Source organism: Emydura macquarii, unplaced genomic scaffold, assembly GCF_026122565.2.
Source record: "Emydura macquarii macquarii isolate MOO-44397 ecotype Brisbane River unplaced genomic scaffold, CSIRO-AGI_Emac_v2 contig_374, whole genome shotgun sequence".
NCBI lineage: Eukaryota > Metazoa > Chordata > Testudines > Chelidae > Emydura > Emydura macquarii.
Window position 1 is genome coordinate 7,592,134 of NW_027130511.1, and position 13,690 is coordinate 7,605,823.

Here is a 13,690-nt window from a genome sequence, read left to right on the forward strand (position 1 = left end):
AACTAATCTAAATAATCTTGTGTCTTGTGAAGATTTGGCTGCCTGACCGCTTTCCACCTTTTCCAGTTTGTTAGTAAAATGTTTGTTCTAGTGCATAACTTTTGTCATGTTAAAAACTGAGCTTTTATTGCTACCTTGTTTTTTTGTCTTTCTAATCCATGACAAAACTTTACCTCTCACTCCATAGTTACTTACTGTGTTTTTAGCCTTTTGTGAGGGACTGTGTCAGAGTCTTTTTGAAAACCCATAGAAATTCTGTCAACCAGTTTTCTTTTACCTACTATTTTGCTTACATATTTAAAGAATTGTAGTGGATTAGAGAGGAACAATTTTCTTTTTTGGAAGCTCTGCTTGTTTTTTCCCATCAAATCATGATTCTCTTGGAGTTGTACATTTCTTTTTTTTAAGTATAACTGATTATCAGGATCATCCCTAGCGCCCTTTTTTTAAGGATAAGTAAAGCTTCTTGTTGCCTGCCATTCCACTGCTATAATAGCTAATTAAAATGAGAGCACATATTTTTGCATATTTCAGCCATTTGATTCTTAAGTTCCGACAGAACTCTTGGGTGTATGTTATAGAATCATAGAGTTGGAAGGGACCTCAGGAGGTCATCTAGTCCAACCCCCTGCTCAAAGCAGGACTCACCTCAGCTAAATAATCCCAGCGAGGGTTTTGTCAAGCCGCAGCTTAAAAACCTCTAAAGATGGAGATTCCACCACCTCCCTAGGTAACCAATTCCAGTGCTTCAACACCCTCCTAGTGAAAAACGTTTCCTAATGTCCAACCTAGACCTCCCCCACTGCAACTTGAGACTGTTGCTCCTTGTTCTGTCATCTGCCACCACTGAGAACAGCCTAACTCCATCCTCCCTGGAACCCCCTTTCAGGTAGTTAAAGGCTGCTATCAAATCCCCCTCATTCTTCTCTTCTGCAGACTAAACAAGCCTAGTTCCTTCAGCCTCTCCTCATAAGTCTTGTGCTCCAGCCCCCTAATCATTTTTGTTGCCCTCCGCTGGACTCTCTCCAACTTGTCCTCATCCTTTTTGTAGTGGGGGGCCCAAAACTGGACACACTACTCCAAATGCGGCCTCACCAATGCTGAATAGAGGGGAATAATCACTTCTCACGATCTGCTGGCAATGCTCCTACTAATGCAGCCCAATATTCTATTAGCTTTCTTGGCAATCAGGGCACTCTGCTGACTCATATCCAGCTTCTTATCCACTGTTACCCCCAGGTCCTTTTCTGCAGAACTGCTGCCTAACTCATTGGTCCCCAGTCTGTAGCTGTGCATGGGATTCTTCCGTCCTAAGTGCAGGATTCTGCACTTGTCCTTGTTGAACCTCATCACATTTCTTGTGGCCCAATCCTCCAGTTTGTTTAGGTCCTTCTGTATCCTATCCCTACCTTCCAGGGTATCTACCACTCCCCCCAGCTTAGTGTCATCCGCAAACTTGCTGAGGGTGCAATCTACCCCATCCTCCAGATCATTAATGAAGATGTTGAACAAAACCGGCCTCAGCACCGACCCCTGGGGCACTCCGCTTGTGACCTGCTGCCAGCTAGACATGGAGCCATTGATCACTACTCGTTGAGCGCTATGCTCTAGCCAGTTCTCTATCCATTTTATAGTCCATTCATCCAACCCATACTTCTTTAACTTGCTGATAAGAATACTGTGAGAGACAGTATCAAAAGCTTTGCTAAAGTCAAGGTATATCACGTCCACCGCTTTCCCCACATCCACAGAGCCAGTCACCTCTTCATAGAAAACAATCAGGTTGGTCAGACATGACTTTCCCTTGGTGAATCCATGTTGACTGTTCCTTCCTCTCTTCTAAGTGCCTTAAAATGGATTCCTTGAGGACCTGCTCCATGATTTTTCCAGGGATTGAGGTGAAGCTGACCAGTCTGTAGTTCCCTGGATCCTCTTTCCTCCCTTTCTTGAAGATGGGCACTATATTTGCTTTTTTCCAGTCATCAGGGACCTCCCCCAATTGCCACGAGCTTTCAAAGATAATAGCCAATGGCTCTAAAATCACATCAGCCAACTCTCTCAACACCCTCGGGTGCATTGCATCTGCCCCCATGGACTTGTGTATGTCCAGTCTTTCTAAATAGTCTTGGACCTGTTCCTTCAGCACTGCGGAATGTTCACCTCCTTCCCATTCTGTGCCACCCAGTGCAGTAGTCTGGGAGCTGACCTTGTCTGTGAAGACAGAGGCAAAAAAGGTATTGAGTACCTCAGCTTTCTCCACATCCTTTGTCACTAGATTGCCTCCCCCATTCTGTAAGGGGCCCACATTTTCCCTAATCTTCCTCTTATTGGTAACATACCTGTAGAAACCCTTCTTGTTCCCCTTCACGTCCCTTGCTAGCCGCAACTCCAATTGTGCTTTGGCCTTCCTGATTTCATTCCTGCATGTTCGAGCAATATTTTTATAATGTTATCTGATACCTGTGACTTGTTGCTCTTTAATTATCAGATTGTTCCAGTAACTCCTCTCTTGGCATCTCAATCTCTGACAGCATTTTTATTATTTGAAAAGAATAGGTCTGGGATAGATATCTCCCCAACACTTTGTAGCGAAGACTGATGCAAGGAAATCCTTAAACTTTCCTGAAATGTCCTTATCCTCCTCAGCTGTTCCTGATACTATCTGGTAGTCCAGTGGATCCTCTGATTCTCTCCTCGCTGCTTCTGATATACTTAAACAATATACCATTACTTGTTTCTGTGTGTTTGGCTATTGGCTCTTCAAATTCTCTGTTATCCTTCCTTTCTATTGGTTTTACCAGAATTTGATAACCTCTTTTGGAAAGATACACATTTGGCTTGAATAACCTCTTAGCCCTTATCATTTAATCACAGTGGAATATTTTTTTGCCTCCTGCTTTCTTGTTTCAGGGTATGCTTTCCTTATGTAATTCAATTATGGTTACATAAGTAGCCTCCATGCAGAATCTAATGATTTTATTTCTTTGTTCTTGACATTAGGGTCTCTTTGACTAGCTTCCTCTTTAAAAAATTCTCCTTTCTAAACTTAAAGTGTCACAGTTCTGGTTTTTGGTATGATTCCTCTCTGAGGATGTTGAACTTTATGATGATGTATATTTGTCACAGGGTACCTCACCGCTAGGACACCTCCTCCTGGCAGCTCTTGGAATTAGCTCCTTCTGGGTCCAGTTTCCCCTTTATAGCTCATCCTCATGCCCCGCAGCCTCTTTCTCTCTGTGTCTCAGGGTGCTCTCTCTTCATGACTTGGCTCTCCAGCCAGCTCACTACATGTTTTCCCCCTTCTGGGGCATCAAAGTTTCTCCATCCAAATTGTCTCAGCAGTCTTCCCATTCACTGACCAGACTGTGTCACTTTACCCAGTGGCTGGTAGGGGAACCCAGGCCCACCCTCTACTTTGGGTTCCAGCTCAGGGACCATGTAATCAGCAGCCAATGTCGGCAACATCCCACCTTGATGCTGTTTCCCTGAGCCTTGTCCTATTCTGCCTCGCTCAGGACACTGCTCCACCACTCTTCTGAATAAACCCTTCCTGCAGGGCCTGAATCCCCAGGGTTTCTACTTTCCCTCTAATGCCTAGGGAGTGACTGCAAGCTTCCTCATTGCAGCCCTTTTCTTCTGCCAACCTCCTACCTTTATACTAGCCCCACCTGTTCCTTCTCAGCTGGGCTCCATCATCAGTCAGGTGTTGCTTAGGGTTTGTTTACATTTAAAATGCTGCAGCAGCGCCACTGCAGTGCTTCAGTGAAGATGCTACCTATGCTGATGTGAGGGCTTCTCCCATCGGTATAGCTATTCCACCTCCCTGAGAGGCGATACCTAGGTCAATGGGAGAACTCTCCTGTTGACCTAACATTGTCTACATGGAGAGTTAGGTCGATTTAACTGCATTGTTCAGTGGTATGGTTTTTTACACCCCTGAGTGACATAATTATACCAACCTAATTTCCTGGCGTAGCCAAGGCCTTAGCAAACCTAATTTCCCTCAGGCATGGTCTATCAGGTTAATTGCCCCCTTCTCAACCTCATTAACCTTTTCCAGGCTATTGTGATGTGGGTACTTTATCATAATTTTACATTGCATGTATATAATATATTGTGGTCAGTATTACTTGAATTTCCTGTGTGTATCTTAAGAAAAGTGAACTGTAGACATAAAAAAAGTGTACTGCTTCCTATTGTACAATAAGGGGAACTCCTGGGATCTCAGAGCCATGGAGCAAGCATTTTGCACAAACTGAATGGAGGTGAATGTGGACTGAAAGAGAATCATTGCTGGGAAATCCTGAGTTGCCATCATATGGGTTGGAGGAGATGGGGAACTTCTGTGTGGGGAGTGCTGAAGATCTGGGACTGATCCTGTAGGTATGTGGTACAGAGTGCTTTGATGTCTCATTTCTGAAGTTTTCTTCTCAGGTGCTGCCACAAAAGCCTGGAGGAGTTAGGCCTTGAATTATCATTTCCAGAGAACAACAGCTCCCAGATTCTAGTTGGGAAAGTGCCTCTGTGTTTTATGGAGAGAGAGGCCAATGAATTACGACGGAAAAGACAGCCTGTGGCAAAAATCATTGTAGAGGTTAGTCATAGATGTGGAACTTGAGCAAATTACCCTGTGATGGTGCGCTATATTTATATTGCAGGATGTTGGAAGAGTGGCTGCTAAGTGAGCAAGCTGAAGAGAGCCCTTGCTATGCTTTCAGCAGAACTATTTATCCATGTCACTTGGCCTCAGGACTGCTTCTTGTGTTGGTGTACATTCATCTTAAGTGAGAAAGTAGTTCCTTCTGAAAATGAAAGGAGCATGACTTACTAATGCTATTCTATCCCTGCAGGGCAAAACAGATCAAAGGTTTACTTATTAATTGCATTAAGGCTGGTCTATACTACAGAGTTTTGTCAACAAAAGTCAGCTTTTGTTGACAAAACAGTGGAGGTGTACACAATGAAATGCTCCTCTTACTGATGTAATGCCGCTGCTATGCCGACATAATAAAACCATCTCAGTGAGGGGTGTAGGGCTTATGTTGATGTAGTTAGGGCGACATAGTGTCAGTGTAGACACTGCGTTTATATACAGGGAAGGGGCCTTATTAAAGTGGTGATACTGCTGACGTCTTGGGGCAAAAAACCCTCCAACAACAACAAAAACAGATTGTGAATGCCATTGGCTTCAAAATTGACCCATTTTCTTGTACGTAAGGTGGGAAACTTGGAGACCTTAAATTACAAGACAAGTGTAACAACCACCCCAGTACAGGCCTGTTTGGATTTGACTTGTTGAATGGAGCCCTTTTTTTGAATAAATATTTGGTTTTATGCCCTTATTTGCCCATTTGCCCTTATTCCCCATTGTATCTGTCATATGCTAAATGATATTAGCAATATGAACAAACTTGCTTACTTAAGCAGGGTGGATAAAAATCGTGTTTTTGTTTATTTGTTTTTTTTTAAAGTAAAACAAATTGATTTTTTAAAATTAAATAGTTGGGTTTTTTAAAAATAAATCTATTTAAAATTAAATTTGAAACAGACAATCTATGTTAAGGCCTAAAGTTGTTACAATATTTTAAAATCATTTAAATTAAATATAAAAATAATATTAAGCCATACATATTTGCTCCCATGTCAAACCACTGAACTAGAAGTCACTTGCTAAGTACCTTGAACCAGAGTTTGTTGAAGTGTGAAACCAGCTTTTGACAGGAGTAGCCTCTTCTGCAGGTGCAGAGAGAATATTTTTTTATTTCAGTTTATTCAACTAGTTCAGTTCAGTGACTAGTTAGTTCAAAGTTAGAAACCAATTGGAAGTTGAAAAATCAAAAAAGCATTTTTTCCTCCAATCTATGAATAAAAACTAGATGAGATCTACTAATTATTAAATCTTGAAGGACATGGTGACCAGAAACAATCAATTCAATTCACTAGCTACAGATACTTCCTTTTTTAAATAAATCAGTTAGTGTTAAATTTAAAACATGTTTTGCTAAACTTTATGCTAAACATATTTTATGTATCCTGCACATTTAAGATAGAATTTTATTTTATTTTTAAAATAAAACTATGTTTTTGCATTTTTAATTGAATTTGAATTTCCGTGCAAGTAGAGCTTGGCAAAAATCACAAGTAAAAAACATCATCATCATCTAGTAAATAAGAAATGTATAATTCACTATTTTCTAACATAGTAAAAATGTAAGTTAAGCTATATAATTGCTTAAATAAATGTGTGTGTGTGTGTGTGTGTGTAGTGTAGTGTAGTGTATACACCAGGTTAGCAGAAAGAAGCACCAAATTTAGTGTAAAGGATATATTTAGTTGCAGTTCAACATGTTTTCATGGTTATCAACCAATAAGAATCAAGTTTTCTTTAAGAAAATAAATTATTTAAATGTTTTAAATCAGCATTTTCTGCTTGCTGATTTTAAATCAGTGATTTAAATTACTTTGATTTAAATCAATCCACCCTATTAGAAAGCAGTATCTTCTGACATACCAAGTTCAAGTGAAGTCTGACTCTTTTGTCTAGCAGTGGCCAAGAGGGCCATGCCTGTGCCATGGATGTCCTGATGCCTCTCTTCTCTCTCGTCCCCCTGCCTGTCTTTGCGATAAAGGACATAGTAGGCCCAACTGTCCCTCAGTGCCTTCCTCCTTCCTGTGGCAACAAGACAGAATCCCTGTAGCATCTGCTTCTCTGCACACTGTGTGACTTTACTGATCATATGTGTAATATATATACATGCACATAGTTAGTTAGTTTAGTATCTTTTTTATACCTAGTGGCTATATATAAAAAACAAACAAAACTTTCTTATTAATGTTAGGGACTTCCCCAGTTCCAGGATTTAGCCATTATGGCTGAAAGGATATCCCCAGGATTCAAAACTTGCTCCTCCTATGATTTAGCTAGTCCACTTAATAATTGGCACTTAGAGTGGCTTTTTGTTCTGGAGAGGGACTATCTATCCCTGATAGATGCTCAATCTGTTGACCCTTCTCCAGTAGGACACAGAAAGTGAGAGAAGTCCACCTTAAACATTTTTTCTTCCATAGAGCTATCCATCCAACCCACAGAAAGTGCCTGAGGATCATAGTAGGGCCCAACTATTACCAATACAGGTCTGTCCATGACACCAAGTGTATTCACAAAATGTCTGGCAGTGGTGGCAGTTCCAGAGGGATAGCTGTCTTAGTCTATATACAGAAAAAACAACAAGAGTTCTGTGGCACTTTAAAGACTAACAAATTTAATTTTTGTAGGCATAAGCTTTCGTGAGACTCAGCTCACTTCGTCAGATGCAGAGGTAGAATGATACAGTAAATAGGAAACATAGATATACAAGTGCATAGAGAACAATGGGGGAGGTGGATGAAAGCCCGGTACTTGAGGGCTAATGACAGTCATTGAGTAGGAGGTGAGAATGGGTCAGCAAAGCAATTACCTCTTGTAATGATCCTAAATTTTTACCAAAGATTGACTTGAATTTTTATCTAAATGAGATGATTCATCTGCCAGTTTTCTTTCTGGAGCCCCACTCCAACCAGGAGTAAGCCAAACTGCATGCTGTTGTTATAGTTAGGGCTCTTTATGTCATTTTGGCAGAACAATACCTTTCAAAAACACCACTGAGCTGTTTGTAGCCTTTGAAGATATGGTGAAGGGTCAAGCAACATCTACCTAAAGACTCTAACTGTGTACCTAATTGTATTAAATCATGCCATGAGTTAGCTAGATTATATCTATTCTATAAAGGTTCTTATTCTGAATTTATCATTGTAGTATCTGAGCACCTTCCAATAGTACACTAAGCAATGTGACTAAATATCTGTCACATGTTTTCTTTCTTTTCCACTCAGGGAGAGAAGTGTGTGCAGCAGAAGGTCACATGTTGGAAGGGCTTTAGGAGGTTGGGTTTTGGGTTTTTTTTTAAATATATGTGTTATGTATATATGTTAAAGGAAAAGGATAAAGAAATATGCCTCACTTGGAGCAGAAGGTGGTGAGGTTTGTGATGGTTCTTTGATTCACCTGTGCAGGTTATAGCCAACTCCACTAGGGCTTAGGCAGCTTTTGGAGCTTCTCTGAAACACATACCAATTCCAGGAATTTGCAGTGAAGCTACCTGCGAGATCAGTCCAATCTTTCATCCTGCACTATTCCTTAGATGAAGCCTCAAGATCTGATTCCGGTTTTGGCGGAAGTGTCCTGAAATCATTATTTAAACAGGACTTCTAGCACTCACCTCCTGATAATGAGGTCACTGCTCGCTAGCCACCAGAAGTGGAATACAGCCAGACAATCACTCAAAGAAAAAACAGTGGTTGCTTACTTACAGTAACTGTGGTTCTTCACGGTGTGTTGTCTACAAAGATTCCAAAAGCCATCCACTACCTGCCCTCATTCTCAGTTACTACAGAGTCCTATACCACATAGGGTCTGTACTGGCAAAGAAACTGAGGGACAGCTGGGCCAGTCTGTGCCCTTTATGTCCCTTGGTGGGAAAGGGAGAGGAGCATGAGCACATCCAAGGTGTGGCACCAATGAATACTGCAAGTCAAAAGAATCCAATCTTGCATTCATGGGGCACTGGTTCAATGTGGACAACACATCTTTTACAACCATAGTCATTGCTGGGTAAGCTACCATTCTTTCTTACTAGCCTTGTAATTGAACAAACTGATGGGGGAGGCTTTAAGATTAGGACTTAAACAGATTCTGGAGATTGTGTGTTGCTAGCCCTTTTACTGCAGTCATGAAAAGTTGCAGTAAGTTTGGGACTTTGCTGGGGGTGACTTCAAACTGGTCTTCTGTCTGTGGTACTTACATGGCCCTTATGTAGTACCTGAGACTCTCAATCTTCAATGTATTTATCCTACCAACACCCCTGTGAGGTAGTGAGGTGCTATCCCCATTTTATAGAGGGGGAACTAAATGACTTGCCCAAGGTACACAGGAAGTCTATAGCAGAGCAGGGACTTCAATCTGGATCTCCCACTGCTTAGGCTAGTGCTCCAGCCATGGCCCATCCTTCCTGGTTATTTATCACAGCAAGTTACTTGGAACTGATACAGTAAATATGGGCTGATTTGGACAGCAGATAGGAAAAGTGAGGGGGGGAAAAACAGTAAGTGATTGATTGTTCTGCCTCTTGCTTTTCAGGAATTGATTCAAGAACAAGTTGAGGTGAGTATTGCTCTTCTTTTGAAGTGGATCAGGGTTAGTCTCTCTATTGAAAGCCTTGTTGCTTGAGACTGGACAAAGCCTGGGAGAATTTCATCCACTACTCTTAAGGATCAACAGTGGGGAGATGTGGACTAGATGGGCCCTACTAGATCTTCCTTATCTGTAGCTTCTCTAATGTTACTGTTCTTTCCTTTTCATACTCACTGGAAAGTTAGATCATGTTCTCTTTCTACTTTCAGCTATTGCAGACCACAGGAGGTGCACAAGGGACACTGCCACTGACCTTTCTAAAAGTGCTGGCTTCCCAAGCATGCCATGGTAAGTGAGCTGAATTTCTCTACCTTTCCATTTCTACACCATGTACTTTTTGGGGCTGTGGCATAATAGGGCACTTTGAAGAGTTGTAAGAGTCTCACTTTTTAGAGACAAGGTGTCTATTGGGTGGTCAGAGGCAGTTGCCCTATTTTTGGAGAGCTCTGCCAAGGACAGAACATGCTGCCCTATTTGCATTGTGTGTGGCTGTTAACCACATTCCTGTTCAGATGTGAGACACTGACAAAATGGAGCCCTAATGTGCACCAATCCACATGAGCTCTAGACCTTCCAATTCAACAGTTCTGTGGGGAGCAGGGGGAATGCCCTGGGGCAGTACCCTGTTCTCAAAGAGCACATTTTTGGCCGCCCCGAATGGTAAGTTGAAGAAATGCCAGTGTATGGTGTCCTGGAGACCCTGGAAGTGCTCTTTCTCTAGATCCATGATGAACATCTGGGCCACGCAAGGGGTTATGGCTTTCAGAAGCCCAGAAGGTAAGCAGATCTCACAAATGCAGGTTGCAGTAATTCTAACACCTTCATGCCAGCAGATGTGTTGCATATTTCATTAGCAACCCCCTCATGGCCAAAAGGCAAATGTGGATTTGTGGCATCATTTGCAATGGCACATCACTAGAGTCTCCAAGTGGCAGACTGCCACTTTTAGATAGAAGAGCAGGACCAAGTGCCATCTCTGAACTGCAGGATACAGGCTGCTAAGGTGAGAAGTAAATGAGACCATAGATTCTCACACCCTCTGGTGTTTAGGAAAGATAAAGATTATTAAAGTACCAGAGAGACCTTAATATCCTGCCTGGATTTGCTGTGGTTGCATTACATGCCCAGGTGTGGGAAAGGGCTGATGATTACTGAGGTGGCATTCAATCTCTAAGTAGCATATGGAGTGGGAACTTTCTCTGCTTTGGTAGCTCCTCATTTGTGGAGTGGCCTTGTTTTCAGCTCGAGGAAGCTGCTCCTGTGCCTTGTGCTGCAACCATTCTAGCATGTGGGAAGCAAGGAAATAGTTGCCCTGCTATCCAGCAGCCCCAGACCAGACCAAGCGGCTTAGGCTGTGGGGAAGCTAGTGTTTGTGTACCAGGAAGGCTTCTTGGGGGAAGGCTGATTAACTGGAGCTAAATCTCAAGCCTGGTATACTGTGGCCCTGCTGCTGTTTTGTGGTCTCAGGATGGGAGAGGAGGTGGGAGCTTCCCCATATTAACTTGCTGTGCTGTCCATAGTTCCCAGCGGGGAGCTTGTTAGCTGAGCTGAATTCTTGCCAGCACGTGCTATAATTCACCTCTCTTTTCAGGAGCTATTAAGTTTAATGACTGCTTGACTATGGAGGAGAGCTGCTGGCTTATTGAAGCTTTGTCCTCTTGCCAACTGCCTTTCCAGTGTGCTCATGGGAGACCTTCCATGATCCCCCTTGCAGACATAGACCACCTGCAGCAGGAAAAGCAGGTACAGTGTGAAGTGCTGGGAGGGGAAAGGCAGCACAAGGTGGATTATGAGAGACGATGCTTTAAATCTTGCTAAGCCTTTTCATCCAAATTTCATACTAACCAGAAACACAGCTCAGTCTGTATCCACCACTTAATACAGAGGTATCCTGACTGAAATAACCACTGACCGTGTGTGGTGTAAACAAACCCATAGTTCCTGTTCCTCCATTATTCCCCACAGTATTGTGTACAAATGGAGAATACAACTCATTGGGCACAAAGGGCATGGCCAGATGCTATTTTAGACTTTGCTTACGTGGTGTATTGCGTATTTGCCTACTGTTAACATTCCATTTCCTGTACTATTTCTTCCTGAAGTTGTACAGACTCGGTAAGCAGCCACTGGCAATGGTTATTCAGCAGTCCTGTATTTTCTTAGGGAGTCACGCTATTCGTAACACTGTGCAATTGAAACAGTTACAAACTCATCTAAGAACAAACTGGAGGGAGTTCAAAGAGGAGCAACAAAAAATGGCCAGGGAACCAGCGGAGACTTATGAAAAGAGAATAAGAATGAAGTCTGTCTAGCTGGACTAAGGGGTAACTAATGGTGGTGGAATAACTGGTAAAGTGCACCTGTCTAAAGCTCCCTACTAAGTGTGCTGTTCCATAAATATGTTCAGTACATGGGACATACCACAGCAGGATCAGTACTGTAGCTTTTTTCTCTTCTTTCATAACTCGATTTCCTAGGAAATGGCTGCCTGATACAGTGCATTTGCTCTGTGTGCTTGAACGGGTAAATCTACTAAAGATAGGATGAGTTACAGCCAAGAGGAATAGGGTGAAATAAAGAAAGGAAAAATCTAGACTGAACATTTTGTCAGGGTGGAATGTTTTTTTTAAACCAGGTAGAGGTTTTGTAAAACTAATTTGAAAATTTACACTATTGCAACTTTAGATGAAAATATGTAATAAATGATTTTTTTTTTTAAATGTCACTTCTTATAGGGTATTTGAATTTTACAAAAAATAAATTGAATAGTATGACCCTGATCTTGGAAACACTTAAGCCGGTGAGTAACTTTACTCACAAGAGTAGCACCATTTACTTTAAGGTGGTTACTAGTGCTTAAAATTAAGTTTATGCTTAAGTGTTTGTAGCACCTGTGGTTAAAATTTTATTTTTATTAAACTTTTCTCTTCAAAACAAAATTGCTTCAGTGTTAACAATGAAAAGTTACTTAAACTTTAAAGTTTTTGTATACACACAGACCAAACATTTCAAAAAAGGACCCTGAAGTTAAGCTCTTATGTCTAGATGTAGGCACTTAAGTGACTTATGAGCACATGACCCATTGACTTCAAACCCTGCTGGAAGAGTATAATTTGCCAAAGCCTTTTAGCTTTCTTCACTCAATGCCAGTTCTATATATCAGAATGTAGTGGTGGTTGCAAATATAGGAAGGTCAGTTTGCTAATCAGTTTTATGCTTGAGCCTGTGGTATTCTCACAGTAAGTGTGTTAACGAGACCCTGGGCTTGTCATTTTCAGAAAAAATGAGCCTTTTAAGTAAGAGACTGTACAATCTAAACTTCTATTACCAATGAGGAAACTAATTGGAAGAATCAATTACAAAATGTCAATGTCAGCAACTGAAGACTACAATGAGAAGTAAAGAACTAGCAAGATGTATATTTTAAAAAAATTTGATGTTAGATAAAATAAAATCTTGACTTTTATCCACCCTGCTGCCAAAACATTGCATCAGAGTGTGAAACTGGCTCCTGAGGGAAGTCACAGAGAACACTTAAAATTAAATTTCACAAAGCACTTGAGCATCTTTCTGTGTGGGGAAAGAACCATAGAGCTCAGTAAAGTCCTTTTCTCTTAATGAAACTTTGTATCAATTAATTCTCTTTTGTCCCCAGCCTAAACCTAATTTGGCTAAACTGCGGAGGATGGCCCAAGCCTGGCACCTATTTGGGAAACAAGGACAGCACTATGGAAGTGGGAGCTGACCAGACTTGCCAGGAGTGTTGATGTCACACAACCCCTCATCCTTCCAGCCAGTAACATGAAAGCAGCATTCCTGCATGGATCCAACTCCTGAGCCAGGATGGTAGCAGCAGTCCTACCTTGATGGCTGACCTTCAGAGGAGCAGAGACCATCCCTGGGAATGTGGTAGGAGAGGGCTCCTATGGCCCAGAAAAGAGGCTTCAATGTTGAGAAATTATAGTGTGAGCCTAGACTTGGCTATTCAAGGGTAGAAATTGCCTCACGCTTGCACCTGTTAAATTCCCTTCTTATGAGAATGGCCAGATTCCTCATACGGCAAGGGGTGTTTTAATGTATTTACAGTGCTTTGCTTTGAAAATGTAGAGGGCTAAGTATTTATTAATAAACCAGCAACACTCTTTCCTCAGGCTCATGTCTGATTGGTGTAAGCACAGGCCACGGGCAGCTGTCACAGCACATTGGTCCTTTTCTCCAGGTAGAGGGGCAATCTCAAAAATATAGCCAGGTCCTATCTTCTCACTGAAACATGAGTTCACTGTGAAAGAGGTCATTAATGATCCTACAGCACTTCTTGCAATAAGAAGTCCTTTTCACATCCTAATTCCATTCTGCCTCCAGTCTTCAATTCACCCTGCAGCTCGAGCTAGATTGGGGTTTATTTCTATACCAGGAAGGAGGTCATGTTACAAGTTTATATTTACTTATTCATAGGCATTA

At 41.7% G+C, this 13,690-nt stretch overlaps 1 protein-coding gene across 3 annotated transcripts in view; it reads left to right on the plus strand.

Moving 5' to 3' along the window:
• Positions 1-13,374, plus strand: part of MLH3 (mutL homolog 3) — a 28,767-nt gene extending 15,393 nt beyond the window's left edge. For all 3 annotated transcript variants that reach the window (XM_067533130.1, XM_067533139.1, XM_067533148.1), the window contains 5 exons: positions 4,435-4,594; positions 9,176-9,199; positions 9,439-9,517; positions 10,821-10,972; positions 12,885-13,374. In XM_067533130.1, the coding sequence (XP_067389231.1) occupies positions 4,435-4,594; positions 9,176-9,199; positions 9,439-9,517; positions 10,821-10,972; positions 12,885-12,974 (505 nt within the window). In that variant the 3' untranslated portion in view covers positions 12,975-13,374. The remainder of the gene's footprint in view (positions 1-4,434; positions 4,595-9,175; positions 9,200-9,438; positions 9,518-10,820; positions 10,973-12,884) is intronic.
• The last annotated feature ends 316 nt before the right edge of the window (positions 13,375-13,690 follow it).